Source organism: Macrotis lagotis, chromosome 8 (assembly GCF_037893015.1).
Source record: "Macrotis lagotis isolate mMagLag1 chromosome 8, bilby.v1.9.chrom.fasta, whole genome shotgun sequence".
In the NCBI taxonomy this organism is placed as follows: Eukaryota; Metazoa; Chordata; class Mammalia; order Peramelemorphia; family Peramelidae; genus Macrotis; species Macrotis lagotis.
The window spans coordinates 109,979,786-110,002,799 of record NC_133665.1 but is presented as its reverse complement, the minus strand read 5'-3'; the positions used below and the strand labels follow the sequence as shown (position 1 = coordinate 110,002,799).

The following is a 23,014-nucleotide window of genomic DNA, read 5'->3' as shown; positions in this document are numbered from 1 at the left end:
AGGGCCATTATGCCATCTATACACCCCTGTCCTCATCCCATCATCCAGTCCAAGCTATCAAGATGAGGTCAATGAACTTTAAAGTACTGAACCCCTGGCAAGGTCTAGTAAAATTTCTGCCCCCTAGCACAAGACAAAGCTCTACCCACAAAACAATGGATCCTTGCCCCAGCTTGAAAGGAAATCATGTCATTATTTCATCTTTGCACTTTGAACTTCATCCTACATCTACATATTCCTAATTATTTTATATTCCTGCCCCTTTAAATGTTCACCCTCCTCTCCTCAGTTGAGGTATGGTATTCTTTTGGAAAGCCAGTCTACTCTTGGAGGGCATGATCCCCCCTAAAAAACTCTCATGCTCCTATACCCCTTTATACTTTTTAATCCTAGATGACAGTGGCTGCTACTGCTAATCCCTATTTTCCTTCTCTTCTGCTAACTACAATAATACTCAAACTTTTTTTTGGTCCCTAAATACTTCTGGGTCAAAGTTGATCCTTTTATGAATTCATCACATATTCAAACCCAAAACTAGACCACACTCCAAAACATTTTCAAACTTCATTAAGACTATTTACTGTCATGGGGAGGGGGGGAAGGCAGAGAGAAAGAAAAATGTAGAACTCAAAAATCTTACCAAAAATGAATATTGAGGGTCAACCAGGTGGCACAGTGGATAGAGCATCAGACCTGGAGTCAGGAGGACCTGATTTCAAATTCGACCTCAGATTTTTAATTACCAAGCTGTGAGACCTTGGGCAAGTTGCTTAACCCCATTGACTTGCAAAAACAACAAAAAAAATGAATATTGAAAACTATCTTTATATGTAAGTGGAAAAAAATTTAAAGTCTGGCCACTGGAGGAGGGGGGAGAAGAGAAAGGAGTGGGGACCTCGTGCATTTTATAGAGAATACATTGTGTTAACTCATGTGTGAATCCCTGTTATTATCCTGGAGTCTAACTGGGTGTTCAAATATCTGTAGCCTTGTTCTGATTGGTAGAAGGTCAGTAACATCTAGTCCCTCAGGTTAGGGTGGTCTAAGAGGTTTGGCTCCAAGTCCTACTCAGAAGCAAAACCAAGAAAAAAAAATCATAATTAGACAATGAATTAATTCTTTTTATTTTCATACCCTTTCCCAAACACTCTAAGTCACATTTTTTCCATCATCAACCCCTGTGGGTAATAGTAGGCTAGTAGGAAGAACAGCCCAAAAGAACAAGGTTATGAGAAGACAGTAAGGGAGTGGTGACTTGTTGGAAGGTCCTGTTCCCACAATTGATACCTCTCCCAGGAGAACCAACAGATTGTACTTTGGGATAGAGAGAACTGGGCTGTGGGGTGGGCAATGCCTTGAGACAGAGGAGTGACCCACAAGGGAAGCAGTCTGAAATAAAGACCTAACAAGTCAGGAATGGATCTGAGCACTGTTCCTTAGTATTCTCCTCCGGGACCACAATTTCAAAACCAAGAGTGGCCCATTGAATTCCACATAAGGAACAAAAGACTGGGGACCGGACTCCCCTAGGGGCCCTGCCCTGTCTTCCAGCCCTAGACTTAAGGGCTTACTAAACTTCTCCTAGGATCTGAGAAAATGAAAAGACCTCTACTAGTCCCAGTCCCTCTCAGCAGGGCCGGAGGAGCAGCAGGTGAACATCCATGACATTGGTACCAGTTAACCCAGTACAAAGGAGATGAACACCACCCTGCAGACGTCGGAAGAAGGTATTTGAATCATTGTTGGCCAAAAAAGCTGCTACATCCAGACCCTCTGCTGCTGCCTCATTGGCAATAGCTGGGGTGACCCAGGCCCCTGCTGCCTCTGTGGGACCATCCTGCCCATCAGTTCCACCACTCAGGAACAGAGCCTCCCAGTCACGTGTGGTGGACCCACTCATTTCTACCCCCACCCTAAGTGCTAGCTCTTGGTTTCGGCCACCCTTGCCTGAACCCTGGACTTTCACTGTGGACTCTCCTCCAGCCAGAAGGCAGACAGGGCCCTTGGCCCCCTCCACAGCCTCCAGGACTTCCTCCAACTTCAGGTCTGAGAGTTGTAGCTCTTCTACCAGATCCCAAAGCTCATCTTCCTCCTTTGTGATCTTCATCGCCTGAGAGGAGAGGCGAACACCAGCTGCCTGAGCAAGCAGCCCATAAAATCGTGCCAGGCGACCCACCTCCCCTTGCACCACTGTGCTTAGAATCAGAGCCTGGTAACCCAAGGCCTGGGCTCGACGCTGGGCCTCAGCCAGAGCCAATGAATTGGAGCCAATCACCACATTGAGGACATGGCCACAGGCAGGAGGACCACGTGGATCTGAGTCAGCCCGGGACAGCACTGTCTTCACAGAGCGGGGCAAGGCTGCACGCAGGTCGTACCGGCTGAGGATATGCAGGCAATCCTGAACATTGTGTTCATTTGCTACTGTGGGACCACTAGCAATCACATCCACAGGGTCCCCCACAACGTCTGATAGGATCAGGCTCACCACCTGGGAGAAAAGGAACCAGAGGAAGCATGGAAGGAGAAGAGATCTCAGCTAACATAAACTGGGGAGGAACTGTGATGAATGGCACCGAATCTGAGGAAGTATCTTGCTCCCAGGCACATTTTGGTAAATTCAAACAACTTCATGTGGTATGCCGCCAAATCAAGTCTCAGACTACCCCAATATCTCTTGTCCCTGGACTAGGATGGAATCTGAATGCACACCAAGGCCACCTCCTGTCTCCCTACACACAATCCTTACTTCCTCCCTGGTTCAGGGAGGGTCACCTGCCCTTATCTTTCTCCTCCTTTCCCCCATTAAGTTTTCTAATCTCTCTTTTACTCTTCATCTCCTTGACACACTTGTATACTATGCAGTATGATATAATTTAGCAATGAATTTTGTAGGCCAGTTTGTAAACAATATGTTTATGTCCTGTCTCTCCTACTGGCTGCAAGGTCCCTGAGAAAGGGATCAATGTCACCTTCTTCCATACCCCCACTGCATCTGCCCCAGGAGGCCCTCTGAGATCTTCTGATCTAGGGTGGATGATCACTCACCTGGGCAGGGTAAGCAGCCCTGGCCAGGCCCCCACCCTTGAGTTGGGACAAGGCCTTGCGGATGGTATTGAGCTCATGAATTGTGGCACCGTGAGCTGCCAAGAGCTTGGTGAGCAGCTGCTTCTCCTCCAGGGTCACCGGGGGGATTGGGGCTGGAAGCAGGGCTGAGCCTCCGCCTGCAATGGGAAGTCAGGTCAGAGTAGGCAGGGAAAAAGGTACAGGAGGGAAATCAGAAAAGGGAGACCTTTCCCCTTCTTATAACCACCACCATCCCCACCACTGAAGTCGATATTGCTTGACTGTTGGGAAGAGAAATCCCAATAGTGTTTAGGTTAGGAGAGCGATCCTCTGACTAGGAGGAACTGAACAACAGTGCAGATTTTTCCAGGAATTACCAGGAAATAGATTTCTCCTTTCTCTTCTCCATGCTTAATCAAACCACAGGAGAGAGCAATAATGCCTTGGTCCCCCAAAACTGTTGAAGATTCAGACTGCGCCTCTCAAGGCCAGAAACAAACCCCACCAAGAACCAAGTACCAGTTCCTGAGATGGGGGTCTTTGAACTACACTCCCTCCACTGAGATCTTTGAGGAAACAAAGGAATTTGTCTCGATATTGAGCTCAATCAAGCCCCTGGCAACCAATCATCAGGTTTGTACTGACTTTGATACCCAACTCAATTGCACTCTTTCCCTGGTAAATGTTTTGGTTTTTTTTTAGGTTTTTGGAAGGCAAATGGGGTTAAGTGGCTTGCCCAAGGCCACACAGCTAGGTAATTATTAAGTGTCTGAGACCAGATTTGAAACCAGGTACTCCTGACTACAGGGCCGGTGCTTTATCCACTGCGCCACCTAGCCGCCCCTTTTCCCTGGTAAATGAAAGAACATTTTGACACCACTTTCTGTTCTCATCCAACTCTTCAAGATGAGATCTTCTGTCAAATAATGTTTTGCATACCTTTTTTATTGTCTGTTTCTTTGGGGGGCTTTTTTCCCCTAGACTGCTGATTTCATTAGGCAAGTCAAGAAATTACTAGATGGTCTGTTTTGGGCAGAAAAAGAGAGGACAGAAATGTTCAGCACAAATCTAAATGATTGAATTCAAGGAAGACTTCACATTTTTGTATCAAGCTGTTAGTGCCTCAGGTGTCTCATCTGTAAAATGAAGAAGTTTGACTTGGTTCTTTCCAGCTCTACATCTATGGTCTCATAGGTTGTTTCCTAAACTCATCTGTTTTCTTTCTGTCCAGGTGATCTGTAATATAAAATGGAAGCTTCTAATTCTCCCTCCATTCATTTTTGTTAAAATACTTTCTCCTAGGCCCCTTTGGTTCTGGATGAATAATTTCCCAGTAAACAATGCAGTTCTGATTTGCATGCTCTGTCCCACCTTTTTGTCTAAAGTATTCTTCCTCCCCCCTCTCTTCTCCACCAAATGTCACATCCCACCAAGTCTTAGTGATGCTCGGGAATCTGCCTCCTTATGTTCCTGTTCATCTCATTTGATGCCTTTATGTTATGAATTTGTGAAAAGACATTTGAAGACGTGAGTTTACAATTATCTCCTTTCTTGGACAGGTCATTCCCCCTTTTTTTTAATTTTTTAAAAATTTATTTAAGGCAATGGGGTTAGGTGTCTTCCCCAGGGTCACACAGCTAGGTAATTATTAAGTGTCTGAGGCCAGATTTGAACTCAGGTCCTCCTGACTCTAGGGCTGGTTCTCTATCCACTGTACCACCTAGCTAACCCTGATAGGCCATTCTCCAATCCTCAGCAACAAGTATTTCTATAAAGACCTGATAGTCAAGATATACAGGTAACTGATACAAATATTTAAGAATAAGAGTCATTCACTAATGGACAATCAATCAAAGGATACAAATAGGCAATTTTTAAAAGTAGAATTGTAAGCTATAACAGGCATATAAAAGAATATTCCAAATCACTAATAATAAGAAAATGCAAATAATGTATGATTGGTGGAGTTAAGAATTGGTCCAACTTCTGGAAAACAACTTGAAATTACATACACGCAAAAGAAATCATTAAACTGTATATATATATATATATATATATATATATATATATATATATATATATATATATACTTTTGACATATCAATTCTACTATGAAACATATACTCCAAGGTCAAAGACAGTAATATATACAAAAATCTTTATGGTCACACTTTTTGTAGAAAGAAAGAACTGGAAGTAACAGGTATACCCACTGATTAGAGACCAATTGTATAAATTATGGCATTGGAATATAATATTGATGTAGAGAATTATGAATGTAATAGAAACAAAATCTATAATCTTTTATTGCTGTTAAAATCTGGGAATCTTGTTAAGGGTGTGGAAAGTCCTTTGCTCTTGAGATGTAAATTGACTCCTATTGTTTCATGGTTTAATGTAAAATTTGTATACAGTCTCTTCATTTCCAACCCCCCAGTCTTCAATCCTCTACCTGGTTCCAGTCACATAAAGGGGGAAGGATTTCTCCTTTTGCCCTCAGTGCCCAGATAAGGGGGGCAAGGCTATAAAACCTGAACCAGACCTACGCTTGAGGCCGGCCCTCTCTGGCCTAGTCAGCTGTCTCTGACCATATTTCTTTATTTCCCTCTTGCTGTCTCTGTCTACCAGGCCTCTGTGCCTAGCCTTTTGTTATTCATTCTGTCTTAGATGCTTGCTGACCCTTTTCCTCAAAGGAAAAGATTTTTTTGGGGCCTGTTTACTTTGCTAATATTTCATAATAAAATCCGGAGCAGTTTTAATATCCAAGAGAAAGTATATGAATTCATTTGTTTTTCAGTGGCCCCCAAATTCCTATACTTATCTGGTTACCCCCAAAATAATAACAAATATAAAGAATTCAAAGAAACCTGGGAAAACATAAAGACTGACATAGATAAAGTTAAGAAGAACCAGAGGAACAATTTACACAATGACAATAATATTATAAAAACAGAAAAATTAAACAACTTGGTTAAGTACACTGACTTATCATAGGGGACTAAACAATGATTAGAAATGACCCCATAACAATGATCAGTGTTGGAAGGGATATGGAAAATCTGGGACACTAATACATTGTTGATGGAGCTGTGAATTCATCCAACCTTTCTGGACAGCAATTTGGAATTATGCCCAAAGGGCAACAAAAATGTGCATACCCTTTGATCCAGCAATACCACTACTGGGTCTATACCCTGAAGAGATGGTGAAAAAGGGTAAAAACATCACCTGTACAAAAATATTCATAGCAACACTGTTTGTGGTGGCAAAGAATTGGAAATCAAGTAAATGTCCTTCAATTGGGGAATGGCTTAACAAACTGTGGCATATATATGCCATGGAACACTATTGTTCTATTAGAAACCAGGAGGGATAGGAATTTACAGAAGCCTGGAAGGATTTGCATGAATTGATGCTGAGTGAGATGAGCAGAACCAGAAAAACATTGTACACCCTAACAGCAATATGGGGGTGATGATCAACCTTGATGGACTTGCTCATTCCATCAGTGCAACAACCAGGGACAATTTTGGGCTGTCAGCAATGAAGAATACCATCTATATCCAAAGAAAGAATTATGGACTTAGAACAAAGACCAAAGATTATTTACCTTCAAATTAGGAAAAGAAAACATTATCTTATGAAGTAATTTTGCGATCTCATACTTTTCTTCCTTAAGGATATGATTTCTCTGTCATCACATCCAACATAGATCAATGCATACCATGGAAACAATGTAAAGACCAACAGAATGCCTTCTGTGGGGCGTGGGGGGAGGGAAGCAAGAATGGGGATAAAAATTTTAAAACTCACAATAAATAAAATCTTTCTAAGAAAAAAAAAAACCAAGAGGGATGGGAATTCAGGGAATCCTGGAGGGATTTGAATGAACTAATGCTGACCGAGATGAGCAGAACCAGAAAAACATTGTACACCCTAACAGCAACATGATGATCAACCTTGATGGACTTGCTCATTCCATCAGTGCAACAATCCAGGACAATTTGGGGCTATCTTCGATGGAGAATACCATCTGTATCCAGAGAAAAAACTGTGGAGGTTGATCAAAGACCAAGGACTATTATCTTTAATTTAGGAAAAAAAACTGATATCTTATTATGTAATCTTGCTATCCCTTAACACTTTATGTTTCTTCCTTAAGAATTTAATTTCTCTCTCATCACATTCAATTTGGCTCAATATATACCATGGAAACAATGTAAACTGGCAAATTGCCTTCTGTGGGGGATGGAGGGAGGGAAGCAAGATTAGGGGGAAAACTGTAAAACTCAAAATAAATAAAATCTTTAAAAGAAAAGAATGACCCCATAAGACTGATCTGGAATACACCTCTCACTTTTTTGCATAGGTGGGGCAGAATAGAGTTGTAAAATGAGGTATATATTTTCATATTTATTTTTCTCCTTAACTATATTCATTTATTTCAAGGGGGATTTAATAGTGAGTGAAGAGACAGTGAAAAGAGAAAGGTGGTGGTGTTGTTTTAAAGAAGTTCAAAGTTAAAATACTTTTAAAAAAATACCATTCCCTGACTTTCTCAAGAAGTTCAGTATTTGCTCTCAGCCTTCCTCTCCACCCCAACCTCTGCCTCCTATTCCTGGGCTTCATTTTACAACTTAAATGTCCTTTCAAACACTTCTGCTTCCTTCTTCATGGATTTCAACTCTCATAGCCTGCAGCGAATTCCACCCTTGACCACACAAGGATGATCTCCCTTGGTCATTACCCATTCAAAAATCATTTATTAAGCTCCTATTATGTTCCAAATACTATGCTAGGTTCTGTGACCCCAAAGGAGAAAAAAATGAAATCATCCCTGTCCTCAAGGGACTTACATTCTACTGGAGGAAAATGACATATACACAAATAAGTAAATGAAAATATGTACCAAAGAAATATACAGTAATTGGAAGGAGGAAAAGAGGATGAAGACAAATCAGTAACCATTACAGGCAGAACTCATGGGATTTCTCTTTGATCAGTCTCCTATCCTTTCATTTCCCCCCCTATACTCCCCTCCTGAAAAACATAGTCTGCATCTTCACCAGAAGTCCCTGTCACTCTATCTTTCATTGATCTCTCCAGTTCACTCCAGCTTTGGCCCCATTTTTTTCCCTTTAAGTAAATCTTCACTCTATAAAGAAATGTAACTTTAAATTTAAATACACACTCTTCCTTTTTCCCCTTTCCACCTCAAGATCATCAACTGGGTCAAATCCCTAGTCACTAATTATCTCCATCATCTACCTTCTTCACTCCTATTCTTGTACCTTCACCCAGCTATAAGGGGACTAAACAACTCTGTTATCTTAGTGTCTTGGGGCTTCACACCAAGTATTTTTTTCCTTCCTCAAATTCTGTCTTTAGGACTCCTTACAGCAACCATTCCAAGATTTTTCTTGTCTCCTTAATTTTCCTATACCAATAGTCTATGGAGAAAATAGACACTGTTTGTTCCAGGCTCTCTCTTTTCCTCTAATTCATCCCTTAAAACTCCTCATCAACCTGCATTCACTCCTCTTTTGTTCCAGTCTAAGGAAGAATGTGCCTTTCTTCTTGTCCAAACCAGCCCCTTTACTTGGATTCTTGACCCAATTCTGTCCATGGGCAGAGATGGTCCTTTTTTTTCTCCCCCTCATCCTCTCCTTGCTCCTCCTTTGCTGAGTACAGACATGCACATACTTACAAAAATCTTTACCTCTCCCTTTTAGCACCTCAAACTATCACCCCATCTCTCCCCACCCTTTCATAGCCAAAGGACCAGAAAATTCTGACTCTGTTAATGCCTCTGTTTTCTAACTTAAACTCACCTCTCAGTACCTTGCTATCTGGTTTAGCATTCCATTACTGTGGACTCTTTCAGTTTCCATTCTTCTTGACATCTCTTCAGCTTTTGACACTCCTGACCAAGCCCTCATCCTGGTTATTTGTACCTCTCTTGGTTTTTAAAATGTTTTTTATTCATATTTTTTTTCATCACCTATCTTTCTCAATTTATCTTTCTGTTTCCCCCAACAGGGAACCATACATTATAATAAAGAATAAAGAGAGAGAAAACTGTTCAGTAAAATTTGCCAAGCCCAACATTACAACAGCCCCCCCACCTCTGCAAAGAAAGTCCTCCCTTGACTTTGATGGTGCTACCTTTTCCTGGTTTTCAAATAAAATCCCTAAAGTACAAGCTTGGCTATTTTTTGCTCAAGAATCTTGAGGTCTCTGGAATATAATTTAAAGTCTTTAGTTGCCTTTCAAAGCCCCACACAATCTGGCTCCAGGCATTCTTTCCAGAACACTTCAGACTACTCCCCTTTATGAATTAACATTCCTGTCAAACTGACCTATTTATTGTTCTCAGGGCTCAGCATGCTGTCCCCCTCCTCCATATCAACATTCAGGGAGGCCTGGAATGTTCTCCCCCCTCAGCTGCTTCTCTAAGCCAAGTGCTACATATGGAAAGTCTTCCCCCCCACCCAGTGGTTCTGGTCATTTCTCTCTTCCAATTATCTAGTTACACATTCTATCCTTCAAGTTGGAAGCCCCTTGCAGGTAGTCACTGGTATACTCTAGCACAATGCCAAACCATTTGTTTGATCCAGACCTGTTATTTCATTGATATGGGGAACTCTACCCTATCAAAGCAGAGAAATAACAGTTCTGTTCTGTATAGTGTTAGAGAATTGTCTAGGGTACTAGGCATTGAGAAGATCTCTCCAAGGTCATACAAGATGACTATAAGGAGCTGAGTGGGGACTCAAACAGGGGCATTCTTACTCTAAATCCTAGACTCATACCTGCTTTAGCTTAGGGAGGTAGAAATTTAGATTTGGAAATGGTGAAATAAGCAGGTACAGAGATAAGATGACTGGGGTTGGCGGGGCTCTTTGGTCTCAAGGAGGGAGGACTTAAGAACTGTTAAGATGACTGGGTCCCCACTTCAGTGCCCTTGTTAACTGCTCAGCAAAATTCTGTTAGATCTAGAGGAGAGCAAGAGTGATATGAAATGTCTTTTGGGTTGTCAAGGGACTTGGGCCTCCATTTCTGGACCTTAGAAAAGGGCACAGTTGGGGATGGGAGCCAGGACAAGACAGGGCAGAAAGACTGAACAGACCAGGGGTGCCCTCATGTGGAGATGCTGGGAAGGCTAGACAAGCTAGACTCCTCAAGCTGCACTCTAGATAAGGTCATCTAATCCATCCCTCTGTCTCTAGGGAAAAGAGCTACTCCCAAGACTAAAACCAGGAGATTTCTCTTATTCATCAAGATATACAGAAGAAGAGATGGAAGGGGGCTGGAGCAAGTGATAAAAAAAAAGTCAGTCCCCATATGAGGAATAAGATCATAAAGCTGGGGGAAAAGGAGTAGGAATCTTAGGGAAGTAAAGGAGGTGGTAGAAAAGGGAGGCAAAGGGTTGGCATCATTCAGGATCCCACTTTTCCTCCCCTCCCCACCCTGGGAGGAAGGGAACTCACCTGAGATAAGAACGAGCAGTAGGTCATCCGCTGTCAGCCCCTCTGCTAAGTCCCGGATGGCCAGGGCAGCCTGCAGGGCATCCCTATCAGGCAAGTTATCCTTGGCTCCCTCAAACACTTGGATTTGGCTGTGGGGTTTCAGCAGCATATTCCTGAAAAGGGGGAGTGGTGAGTGCAAGGCAGAGGAAGCTTGTGAGTCTTTCCAAACTTCCTAGCCACCATGGGGTTGTCTGAGGGTTCCCCTCCTGATTTCAGAGATGTTCTCTTTCTCAAACAGGTGTGAACTAGGCAAGCTCAGATGATGGGGAAAAAGGGAAGCAACCTACTCAGTCTCAAGACCAAGCCTAGCACACACACCAGCATATTTTATTCATCCTATATTGGTATACAGAATATACTGGAATCTGAAGGTGCCAGAAGATGAGGAAGGGACCCAAAGATCTGCAGTATTCTCTCTCTCTCCTCACACCCCCCACCCCAGCCTTTCCCCTCAGCTCCTTACTTCATACCAGCCCGTTCCATAGCTGCTTGGATGCCCTTGGGCACGCTGATCACCCCCTGAACCAGATGTTCACTCAGTAGTTCCTCTGCCACTGCAGCCATGCCCAGCACAGCTTTGCCAAAGCCTGCTAGGTAAAGATTATGATGGAGCTGGAAGTTCCTGTCCCGAACCTTCAGCTGTCCAGTCTCTGTATCCACTGCCAAGGTCCGGCGTAACATGGGGCCTGGCATCACTGCACCCACTGCACTCTCAAAGAGCTGCCAGGCCTGCTTTGCCAGGGCCATGTTGCTAGCAGACCAGGAAACTGAACTGCCCCAAAGTACTGGGCAGGGGCGAGTGCGAGCAAAGCCAGGGAGGACTCGGAGGGTGGCAGCCATGCCTAGCAGTGTCTGGTCTCCATGATTACCTGCAAGGAAAAAAATGTCAGAAACAGATGAATCGTGTATGTGTTTTTCGGAGGGACTGCTCTCATCTAACCTCCAGAGCTAATGGAAGGCAATGTAACACAGTGAAAATAGTATGAGATTTAGAACCAAAAGGCCTGGGTTGGAATCTTGCTCTATCACTTCTATGTGAGTTTAGACAGGTCACTTAAACTCTCGGTTTTCATTTTCTTCTCTGCAGCTTCAGGAGCCAGATGGTCTCCAAGGTCCCTCCCTCCCAGCTCTAAAACCCTCTGATTCTATGGTCTCCAAGAGTGCTGGCTTCCCAGGGTTGCCATGGTAATGGACAATTTATAAAGCTGTGAAGGCTTTCCTCAGTTGTACAACTGCTGGCCCTCATTCCTAACCTGTGATCCAAACCCTTCCCACTCCTCTCCACTGTTCCCTCACTCTCTGTGTTCCCCTGCTCCGGGCTGCTCCCCAGCCTCTTGTAGCCCCTGCCAAACCGCCCACCTGGCTGCAGAACCTCTCTTCACCAGAAGCCCCCACCACCAGGCAGAGCCCAAGCCCAGCCCCGGCCCATCTTCTTACTCCCTCTGGTCTTCTGGGCTCCCAAGTGATTCTATCCCAAAGTCCAGAGGTCCTGTTATTCAAATTCTCCAGCAAGGTCATCCTCAGTGAAAGTTAATCATTCACAAAGGGAACACTGACACTGACACCCCCTGACCCCAGTCCCCCATTCTCAAATGTCTATGGTCCTCTCCCTAGTGCCAACCTCACCTCCTCATTAGCATTTTGTCCTGTCTCTCCACCACTCTTCCCTGCCAAGAGGCTCCCTTGGGGGCTGTCCCAACACCCCCAAGTTCCACTATGCTGTAAATCATTGTTGAATCTGGGCAAAGATAAAGCCTGAGGTGCAGAGGAGAATAAGGGGAAAGCCAAGGCAGCCTCCTACCATGCCCAGTGGGATGGATGAGAACCACAATTCACTGGACTTGTATTTAGGGCAGTCCTCAGGTATCTGATGTAGGCTCCAAGGACCAGGTCCATAAGGAACCTCTCTATCCCCCACTAGTACCTTAGTGCTCAGAATCAACTGCATGGGCTGAAGGAAGAACATCCATTCCCTTCCAACTGTGGTTCAGAGGAAAAACCCCCTCCCCAGTCCGGTGATCAAAAGGTCCGAGGTCCTGAGTGTTTTACTTGGAGTCAGAAAGAGCCGGATTTGAATTCTGACTCAAACACTTAGGATCAAAGAATTATAGGGTCAGAGAGACTGATAGATTTAGAGCTGGAAGAGATTTGTGGATATTCTAGTCCATCCCCTTTCAACTTTAGGAAAGAAGAAAAGGAAGTATGAACGTTAAAGTGACTTACTTAAGGTCACAGAGGTAGTGGCTAAGGTAGATTCAAACCTGGGTCTCAGGATTTCAAATCGAACCTCCTTTCTGTGCTGCCTGACTTGGTGACCCTGGTCAAGGCTTGAACTTTTGAAGTCTTGGTTTTCTCATGCACCTACTGTACAAGTCATGTAGAATTCAAGTGGCATACTGTAGGGAAGGCTCTTTGCAAACCTTAAAGCCCTATCAACTGTCAGCTACATTTATTATTAGTTCTGGCTCTAACAATGACTTCCTATGAGACCTTGGGCAAATTACAAACTCTCTTTTCTCCCTACAAAATAAGGGAATTGAATGAGATTATTTCTTGGGTCCTTCTCTAACCATCCTATCAAATGTGTCACTAACCCTAGGTAACAGTGAAAAGAAACCAGGAACCAAGATTGGCTCAAAGACTGAAGAAGAGGTTGAACTCAGTAAGGAAAATCCAACTAGCTATTTTCAGAGTGGGCCAATGGCAGTAAGGGCTGGCATGGAAGGCAGGAGAAAGGGGGAATGATAGTATTTCCTTTTTTTTTAGTTTTTAACAATCTTTTTTAAAAATTTTTTTTAGTTTTTTTTTTTTTGGCAAGGCAATGGGGTTAAGTGACTTGCCCAAGGCCACACAGCTAAGTAATAAGTGTCTGAGGTTGTATTTGAACTCAGGTCCTCCTGATTCCAGGGCCAGTATTCTATTCACTGCACCACCTCGCTGCCCCTTTTAACAATCATTTTTGTAAAGTTTTGAGTTTCACTTTTTTTTCCCTCCCTCCCTTTGCTCTCCCCTCCCTCTAATACAGCATATACATTTATAACTATGTTAAACATATTTCCATATTAATCATGCTATTAAAAAGAATCAGAATAAAACGGAGGAAAAACCATGAGAAGGAAAAAACCCATTAAACATAAAACAAATTTTAAAAACTGAAAATATTAAGTTTTGGTCTGCATTCAGACTCCATAGTTCCTTCTCTGGATGAGGATGGTATTTTCCAATCACAAGTGCTTTAGAATTGTCTTTGATTACTGTACTGCTGAGATGCACATATCCATCACAGACAATCATCTCCCAATGTTGCTGATAATATGTACAGTGTTCTTCTGGTTCTGCTCCCTTCACTCAGCATCAGTTCATGCAAGACTTTCCAGGCTTTTCTGAAGTCCTACCCCTCATGATTTCTTATAGAACAATAGTGTTGCATCACATTCAGATATCTTTGCCATTACAAAAAGAACTGCTATAAATATTTTTACATATGTGAATTTTTGGCCTTTTCTCATGATCTCTTTGGTATAGTTGTATTGCTGGACCAAATGATATGCACAGTTTTATTGCATTCTAAAAAGCTCAGTTCACTACTTTACCAACAATTCATTAGCACCCCAGTTCTTCCACATCCCCTGCAACATTGATCATTTTCCCTTTTATTATTATATTGGCTAATTTGACAGGTGTGAGGTGGTACCTCAGAGTTGTTTTAATTTCCATTTCTCTGGGGCAACGAGGTGGTGCAGTGGATAAAGCATGGGCCCTGGAGTTAGGAGGACCTGAGTTCAAATGTGACCTCAGATATGATACTTACTTATTAGCTGTGTGATTTTGGGCAAGTCACTTAACCCCATTGCCTCACAAAAAACAAAACCAAAAAACTCAATCTAATTTGCATTTCTCTAATCAATAATGATTTAGGGCATTTTTTAATGACTATAGATATTTTTAATTTCTTCATCTGAGACACTGCCTGTTCATATCCTTTGACCATTTATCAATTGAGAAATGACTTGTATTCTTATAAATCTGACTCTGATCTCTGTATATTTTAGAAATGAGTCCTTTATTAGAAATACTAGTTGTAAAAATTGTTTCCCAAATTACAGTATTCCTTTTAATCTTGGTTGCACTGATTTTATTTGTACAAAAACTTTTTAATAATCAAAATTATTTTCCATTTTATAATGTTCTCTACCTCTCCTTTGGTCAGAAACTGCTCCCCTTTCCATAGATCTGACAGATAAACTAATCCTCGTTCTCCTAAACTGATTTGTTATCATTTTTTATGTCTAAATCCTGTACCCATTTAAACCCCATCTTGCTATGATGGGGTGAGATATTGGTCTATACCTAGTTTCTGCCATATTATTTTCCAGTTTTTCCAGCAGTTTTTATCAAAGAGTGAGTTCTTATTCTAGTTGCTGGAGTCTTTGAGTTTATCAAACAGTAGATTACTACAGTCATTTACTACAGTTTCTTTTGTACCTAATCTATTCCATTTATTTGCCACTCTATTTCTTAGCCAGTACCAGACAGCTTTGATGACTCTTTATAAGATAATTTTAGATCTGGTACAGCTAGGCCAGATGGTGGGTATTTCATTGTACACTGCCAAACAACAAATAACAGACAAATTAGCTCCAAATTGAGAAAGAAAAGCATTCCTACTGAGGTAATGTACCATAGATTTTATGTTAAGGATCAAATTTCATTTTCAAAGAAATCATGTAGTATGAAGCATCTCTTACTTTGATATAGACATCCAAGAACACAATCAGAACCCTAGTTCCCCAAAACAACAAAGCTTTGTTGTGTTTTTCTATTATTATACTAGAATGGGGAAGCAACCCTGGTTCTCAGTCACTAAAGCTAGTTGTTTGGGATTTTTTTTTTGTGCATGAGAGCTTTTTTTTGTTTTGTTTTTAGTTTGGTGGTTTTAAAAGGAAGGCTGCGTTCTCTCATGTGCTATTTATTTGCCATGGAGTCTGACAATCATCTCTAGCATCTGATCTGTCAGCCATAATTGACATTTGGAGGAAAGTCCAACTTGATCATATTTACATTCTGGGGCTATCCCTGCCAGTGGGAAAGGGATGCTCCAATATTTTTTCTGGGAAGAAAACCCCTCTTTGAAAAACTGTCTCAATCCTTGAGAAATAATAGCCAATTTCTAAAATGCTCACATTTTCATAAAGTTTACAAGGTGCTTTCCTTCCAGTATTATTCCCATTTTACTGAGAAGGAAATTGAGACCCAGAAAGGTAATATAACTTTTAATGGTTACACTGCTAATAAGGGTTAAAAACCAAAAATTAACTCGTCTCCTGAATCCAAATTCAGTATTCTCTGGAACAAAATGTGCTGCTTTGAAACCAGGAGCTCTTAACTTGAGCTCTGGGAATCTTTTTTTTTAAAAAGTGTTTGATAGGAGCAGCTAGGTGGCGTAGTGGATAAAGCACCGGCCCTGGAGTCAGGAGTACCTGGGTTCAAATCCGGTCTCAGACACTTAATAATTACCTAGCTGTGTGGCCTTGGGCAAGCCACTTAACCCCGGTTGCCTTGCAAAAAAGCTAAAAAAAAAAAGTGTTTGATAACTGTATTTCAGTTTAATTAGCTTTCTTTGTAGTCCTGTACTTTTTATTTTATGCATTTAAAAATATTGAGAAATGGCCATAGATTTTGATAGACTGTCACACAGGCCCCTGATTAAAAAAAACAACTCAAGCTTTATGGTCTCCTGCTCTAAGTTTTCTTTGGAATTCATTAAGCTCAACAAAAGGGGGTTTTTTTTGGTTTGTTTTGGGGTTTTTTTAGGTTTTTGCAAGGCAAATGGGGTTAAGTGGCTTGCCCAAGGCCACACAGCTAGGTAATTATTAAGGCCACATCTGAACTCTGGAACTCTGGACTCCAGGGCAGGCGTTCTATCCCCTGTGCCACCTAGCTGCTCCCAAGCTCATTAAATGTTAAATGAATAATCACCCTTCTCACATAGTCAATGGATCTGTAATCTTATCTATAACATGACTTTTCAAACTAACTCATAACTGGAACAGTTCACATTTCCCTAGCCCCTTTTATTATGATCTCCACCTTACAAATAAGGAAACTGAGATTCCAGAGAGGAATATATGACTTGCCCCTGGTCTTAGAGACAGTCAATGACTAAGCCCTGGTTTCAGTAACAGTTTTTTGAGGTTTCAGCAAACCTCAGTCACAGATTCATTCAAAAAAAAGGGAACTTTGGGTGGGAGGTGTGAGGAATATGGGGGTGTTTGGGTCCCACAAGAATGTGAAGGGAGAGTGTTAGTTTACATTGCAAAGATTGGAGTCTGCCTGTATGTCGGTAGTCTACCTGTAGGGCAGGTATGTAAGACAAAAGACTTAACCTGATCAAAACCTGAGTGAGACCAAATCAGTTCTGCACCACCTAGTTCTGATTTAACCTAGGGTCTGCTCAATGGGGGGGGGGGGGGGGGGTTAGAAGAATAGGGACAAGTGTATCAATTAAATTGTGACTATTTTAATCACTCTGGACCAAGTATTCTGGGGCTATTTATAACAGAGATCCTCTAATGCAACTCCCTCATTTCACAAGAGGAACCTGAGACCTAGAATAAAATAGCCGCTTGTTCCCAGGTAATGCAGACACTGCACCTCCACCTGCCCGAATTTCTCTTCTCTCAAAGGCAGGGAAACCTCCATATTGGTTTGGCGTTGCCCAGGCAGCAGCAGATGGATGGGGAGAACCGAAATTCAATAATCTAGGAGTTTTTTAGGGGTGAATTAAATGTTTGATTAACTATAACCTGTCAAAAATGTTATAACTCTCCAGTTTTCCTCATCCTAACTGACGGCCAAAGGCAGCCCAGAGGGAGTATAGCAATCTTGGTTCAGGTCACTGCCACACTGGGATGGTTAAGATGCTGAGGTGAAAGGAGGATGGGGGGCACCTAGCCCAAGCCCCTTGTTTTACAGAGTAGGAAACTAATGTCAAGGCAACTAGGAGTGGCTAAGGCTGCAGTCTGTAATTACTAGAGCCTGTCTGCAAACAGCTAGAAAATCCCGACCTCCCTCAGCCTGCGCGGGGCCTCGGGCCCACAACTCAATCTGGAGGCCTTCAACGAGGAAAGGTTGAAGCCACTTCCGGTCTGCTTCCGGTTTCCGGAAGTGACGCGCCTCCAATCCCACCCGCTCTCTTACCGGAGGTGACCTCGCCGAGCTTCGCGCTCTGATTGGGCGGTTGCGCGTCGAGTTCCCGCCTACCTCTTTTTCGTAAACAAGGAGATTCAGCTACATCCCAGGGGCTGGAGGGGCCCAGCTGCCGGCCTCCTCGCCCCAGGCTCTCCCCCCGAGCCGCTTGCGCGCTCTTCTACTCTCGTCTGGGAAAAGCCCGCGGCCTTGGGCGGAAGTGGGAGCTGTTGGATGAGCGCTAGGCCAGACCCGGAAGGGGTGATAAAGCCGGGCGGAAGTGCGGCCCGAAGGAGCCTCGGGCGGGGCGGAAGTGGGTGCGGGGAGAGTGGAAGAAAGCCCCAGCCACCCAGGCCTCCTGCATCCAGCCCTTATTAGGTGCTGCCTCTTTTTTTTTCCCCTGGGTTTTTAAAAGGCCAGGAGGTAAGTGACTCGCCCAAGATCACTTAGCTAGTTTGTGAGGCTGGATTTGAACCCAGAACCTCCTGACCTCCAGGGCCGATGCTCTCTTCCCCATCACCTACTTTTTATTCTCTTTGGAGCCCATCACTGGACCGACCACGGCTCATTACTTAGACAGCCCCCTCTCCCAGGTCTCCCAAGACATCAGAGATGTCAGACCCCAGGGCTTGTCTCAGAGGCCCCTCTGCTTCCATAACCGCCCCCACCCCGAGGTGTGTATTGGAGGATGTTCCCTTGATTGCCCAAGGCCCTCGAGGTGCTTGTTTTCAGCCTGTGCCCTGAATCTCTGGAATGAGCCTAGTCCAACACTGGGCCCAAATTGACCCTTTCCTATTACCTCTTGGAGTCAGGAGGACCTGAGTTCAAGCCTCAGACACTTAGTAATTACCTAGCTGTGTGGCCTTGGGCAAGTCACTTAACTCTATTTTCCTTGCAAAAAACTTAAAAAAAAAAGAGCTGGCAACTCCTGGACCCTTTCCTTTAGATATTGTCTCCTTGGAGTGACATAAGGAAACCTGCAATTCTCAATGGTTATTGAGCCTCGACTTTAAACTTGGGGAATGCTCTTGGTTTTCAGGAATAGGCAGGGTCCAATTTTGACTCAAGATGGACATCAGCTCTCCTATTCAATAAATCATATATATATTTTTTGTCCTCTATATCGTTCCTCTCTCTGTCACTCTCCAGATTTCAAACAATCATGTCCTGGATATAGTGGTTCCTGAACATCTAGGTGGCATAGAGGATAGATTAATGGTCCTGGAAGTTCAAATCATACACTTACTAGCTGTGAGACCTTGGACAAGTAATTTGACCTCTGCTTACTTAAATTTTATCATCTATAAAATAAGAATTGCTTCTATCTCACAAGATCTTTACTGTAAAGCACAGTGCCTAGAACCTAGTAAGCACTATTTAAGTTTTAGCTATTTTGATTCTTTGTAGGGCTGTAGATTTAGAGCTGGAAAGAAAGATAAAAGTCATTTAGTAAAGTCCAACCCTCTCAATTTTAAGGTTGAATCAAGCCTGTCCTCTACTGTGTGAGTGGGAGGATATTTCTTCCATTGTCTTGGTAACAGTTCTATTTTACTTGCATATTGATAACATCTTCTGGTTATTGATTATTCCACTGGTTCTATATTCCTGGGGAATTCCATTTCCCATGTATTCTTTTTTTTTTTTAGTTTTTTTGCAAGGCAATGGGGTTAAGTGGCCTGCCCAAGGCCACACAGCTAGGTCATTATAAGTGTCCAAAGCTGGATTTGAACTCAGATACTCCTGACTCCAGGGCCAGTGCTCTACCCACTGCACCACCTAGCTGACCCTCCCATGTATTCTTTATATGATATGTTTGCAGCTAAATATTCTGAAAGCTGGCATGTCTTTTTTTATAAGTATCACTAAGGAGCCTTCTTCATATCTTTGAACCTGAACCAATTCCTCCTATGAGACTTGTCACACTCTCCCCTAGCACATTTAAACTTTTTGACTATCCAAATAATCATCTTCTTTCTTCCAACTTCCTTATTCCTGTCACCATGATCCTCTTCCTCACCTAGGATCTCTAAGCTTTGTAATCATATTTGATTCTTTCCTTTCCCTCATATCCAGTGGGATGGCAAGTACAATATAACCTACTTCATATCTATATCATCTGATTCCTTTGTTGTCCAGGTTCTTTAAAAATATCTTACCTCATTTTTTTAATCTATTCATTGCATTCCTGCCCTGCCCCTTAAATGTGAATGATCCCTAAGGTTCTATCCTGAGCCCTCTCTTCTCTAACTCTCTATTGACAATCTCTTTCTGTGAAATTGAGATTATTGATTAATGATTAAGAGTTGTAATTAATCATTGGAATCAATATTTATGGATCAGATTTAGATTTAATTGTATAGGGTCTTAGTAGTAGAGTTTGTAAGAATTTAAGTCCCCTATTTCTCAGAGGCACACCCTAGTCCCGCCTCACCCAAAAAAGTGGAGGGAGTTAAGGAATGTAAGTGGGAAATAACCTAATCTTAAAATGCCTCTCTGATGATGGGTGCTATCTGACATGGGACTTTTCCAGAGAGTCTTGACTAACTCTGTATTTTCTTATTGCCATATATTCTAAACATCCCTTTTCTTTTTTTTGCAAGTAAGAGTGATTGAGTGAAATATAAAAAACCACCCTTCACCTTTGTTATAGACCAGTCATAGTCTTAGTTCAGTTTGCATCACTGGACTATATACTATATAAAAAGCTGCTCTGTCTATCCAGTCTGTCTTTGGTTACTGAGGAGCTATTGTCCTTGTTTATTGGCAATTGCTAGAGGCAGCTAGGTGATAACAGTGGATAGAGTACTGAGTCTGAAGTCAGGAAAACTTAGCTATGTGACCCTAGGCAAGGTATTCAGCCTTATTTACTTCAATTCCTCATCTATAAAATGAGCTGGAGAAGGAAAAGGCAAACCACTCCAGAATCTTTGCTAAGAAAACTCTATGTAGGGTCATGACAAGTTGAACTGAACTGAAAAAGAACTGAACAGTTGATCATACTCAGAACTTTGTGCCTCTGTTTCTCTTTATTACTGATTTTTACCTTACATTTTCTACTATAATCTCTATGTTGAAGATTTCTAAATCTATATCCAGACACAATCATTCATCTCAACTTTAGTCCCAGATTTCTACCTGCTTGCTATTTGAAACCACTTATAAAATGTTTTTTCTCTCATTCATTTCATTCCACTAATCCTATGTTGATGCCTCATCATTGCATAGAGATGCCTCTGGGCTCTTAAAGGCCATGCTATCTGAGTACAGAGTCTGATAGGTCCTAAAAATCTGGAAAGACTTCACATATGAACTTCAGAACAAGATGTATATCTGTAATCTGAGGACCAATCCACCAAAGATCAGAAAGGTTTATCCCTGAAATGCTGGATGAATGCTAATGAAACTTTCAGAAATGGCAATTCAAAGGACAACTCCCCAAAATGTACAGAAATTGCAATGTGCTTCAGTGGAAGGACAGACACAGGCTCCAGTCTCTCCAGATTTAGACATTCAATCTCCCTATCTCTTCATCTTTGCATGTCATCCCCCATTACTAGAATGTTCTACCTCTTAGAATCCCTAACCCCTTTTCAGGGCTCAATTCAAGTGTATTCTCTTACAGAAGGTCCTTCCTGATCTTGAACAGTTTTTAATATTTTCTTCTTCTCACAAAAAGTTACTTTGTATATATTTTGTATTAATCTGTGAGCATGTTGTTCCCCCTAGGCCCCAAAAGAATATAAATTTTTTTGTTAGCAACAACTGTCTCTTTTTTGGATTTGTACTCCCATTTGGCACATTTTTCATAAATATTTGTTAAACTGAACAAATAAGTACTGTAATGTATTTGGCCAGATATCATCTTTGTTAACCTCTCCTAATTGATCTGCACCAGCATCAGAATGATCACTGAAACAAGTGAAAGCTTTCTGGTTCTTCATGTTGCCATTTCCTGCTGGCTTTATTCTGTGTCTGACTTGAATATATCTTTAAGGCCTTCCCAGATTTTCATTTGATTTCAGTTGACTTTGAAGATGGAGCTCTACTTTCATTAAGATGAAAGTCTTTTTTTTGGAAGGGATTCAGGAAATCTGGGACACTAATACATTGTTGATGGAGCTGTGAACTCATTCAACATTTCTGGAGAGCAGTTTGGAATTATGCCCAAAAGGCAACAAAAATGTGCATACCCTTTGATCCAGCAATACCACTACTACTGGGTCTATACCCTGAAGAGATTATGAAAAAGGGTAAAAACATCACTTATACAAAAAATATTCATAGCAGCTCTGTTTGTGGTGGCAAAGAATTGGAAATTAAGTAAATGTTCTGCATTTGGGGAATGGCTTAACAAACTGTGGTATATGTATGTCATGGAACACTATTGTTCAATTAGAAACCAGGAACGATGGGAATTCAGGGAAGCCTGGAAGGCTTTACATGAACTGATGCTGAGTGAGATGAGCAGAACCAGAAGAACAGTGTATACCTTAACAGCAATATGGGAGTGATGATCAACCATAATGGACTCATACCAACAGGGCAACAATCAGACACAATTTGGGGATATCTTCGACGGAGAATGCCATCTGTATCCCGAGAAAGAATGTAGAGTTTGAACAAAGACCTTACTTTTAATTAAAAAAAAAAGTTATGTAATTCTGCTAAATCTCATACTTTATGTTTCTTCCTTAAGGATATAATTTCTCTCTCATCACATTCCATTTAGATTAATGCATCCCAAGGAAACAATGTAAAGACTAACAAACTGCTTTGGGGGGGGGGGAGACACCAGATTGGGGGAAAATTGTAAAACTCAAATAAAATCATAAAAAAAAAGAAGAAATCACTATACTCAAAAATACTGTTGGTTCAGAGACCACTCCTGAAAAATCAAAACAAAGACTTAGATACCTTGAAAGCAGAAAGGAATTTATTGCATGCTCAGTACCCCCCACCCACCCACCCTTATTGAACCAGTTGGGCTGGCGAAGGAGTACAAGAAGGTATAAGAAGCAAGCTCCTCCTGCCTAGCCCCCTTCCCCTTATCCTAATGACTGGGCTTCAGGGGGCACAATCTATCCACTGAAAACTTCCCCAGCAACAAAAACAAAAAAAGAAAAAAACAGATAATTTCAGGTGCTTACAAACAAGATCTGGGTGGGGGAGAGTAGAGCACAGTATATAATGTTATAAAATATAATTTTTCTAGGTTTTGCTAGCTGCAGGTG

At 42.0% G+C, this 23,014-nt stretch overlaps 1 protein-coding gene across 3 annotated transcripts; it reads right to left on the bottom strand.

Moving 5' to 3' along the window:
• Nucleotides 1-1,100: 1,100 nt before the first annotated feature.
• Nucleotides 1,101-17,888, bottom strand: GLYCTK (glycerate kinase). Of its 3 annotated transcripts, none has more exons than XM_074198128.1 (5): nucleotides 17,796-17,888; nucleotides 11,059-11,464; nucleotides 10,557-10,708; nucleotides 3,049-3,224; nucleotides 1,101-2,491 (listed from the first exon to the last, which is right to left on the bottom strand). In XM_074198128.1, exons 2-5 carry the CDS (start codon nucleotides 11,433-11,435, stop codon nucleotides 1,628-1,630), a joined length of 1,569 nt encoding a protein of 522 aa, XP_074054229.1. In that variant the 5' UTR covers nucleotides 11,436-11,464; nucleotides 17,796-17,888; the 3' UTR covers nucleotides 1,101-1,627. The 3 variants fall into 3 exon arrangements, with proteins under 3 accessions (XP_074054229.1, XP_074054228.1, XP_074054227.1); XM_074198127.1 differs by lacking the exon at nucleotides 17,796-17,888 and adding an exon at nucleotides 12,033-12,129; XM_074198126.1 differs by lacking the exon at nucleotides 17,796-17,888 and adding an exon at nucleotides 11,955-12,067.
• Between the last annotated feature and the right edge of the window lie 5,126 nt (nucleotides 17,889-23,014).

Coding starts and splice junctions, on each gene's coding strand:
- GLYCTK (XM_074198128.1), bottom strand. CDS start 11,435: ATGGCTGCCACCCTCCGAGTCCTCCCTGGCTTTGCTCGCACTCGCCCC. Junction 3,225..10,556: donor ACTGCTCGTTCTTATCTCAG/GTGAGTTCCCTT, acceptor TTCCCATTGCAG/GCGGAGGCTCAGCCCTGCTT. Junction 2,492..3,048: donor GGGCTGCTTACCCTGCCCAG/GTGAGTGATCAT, acceptor CTTTTCTCCCAG/GTGGTGAGCCTGATCCTATC.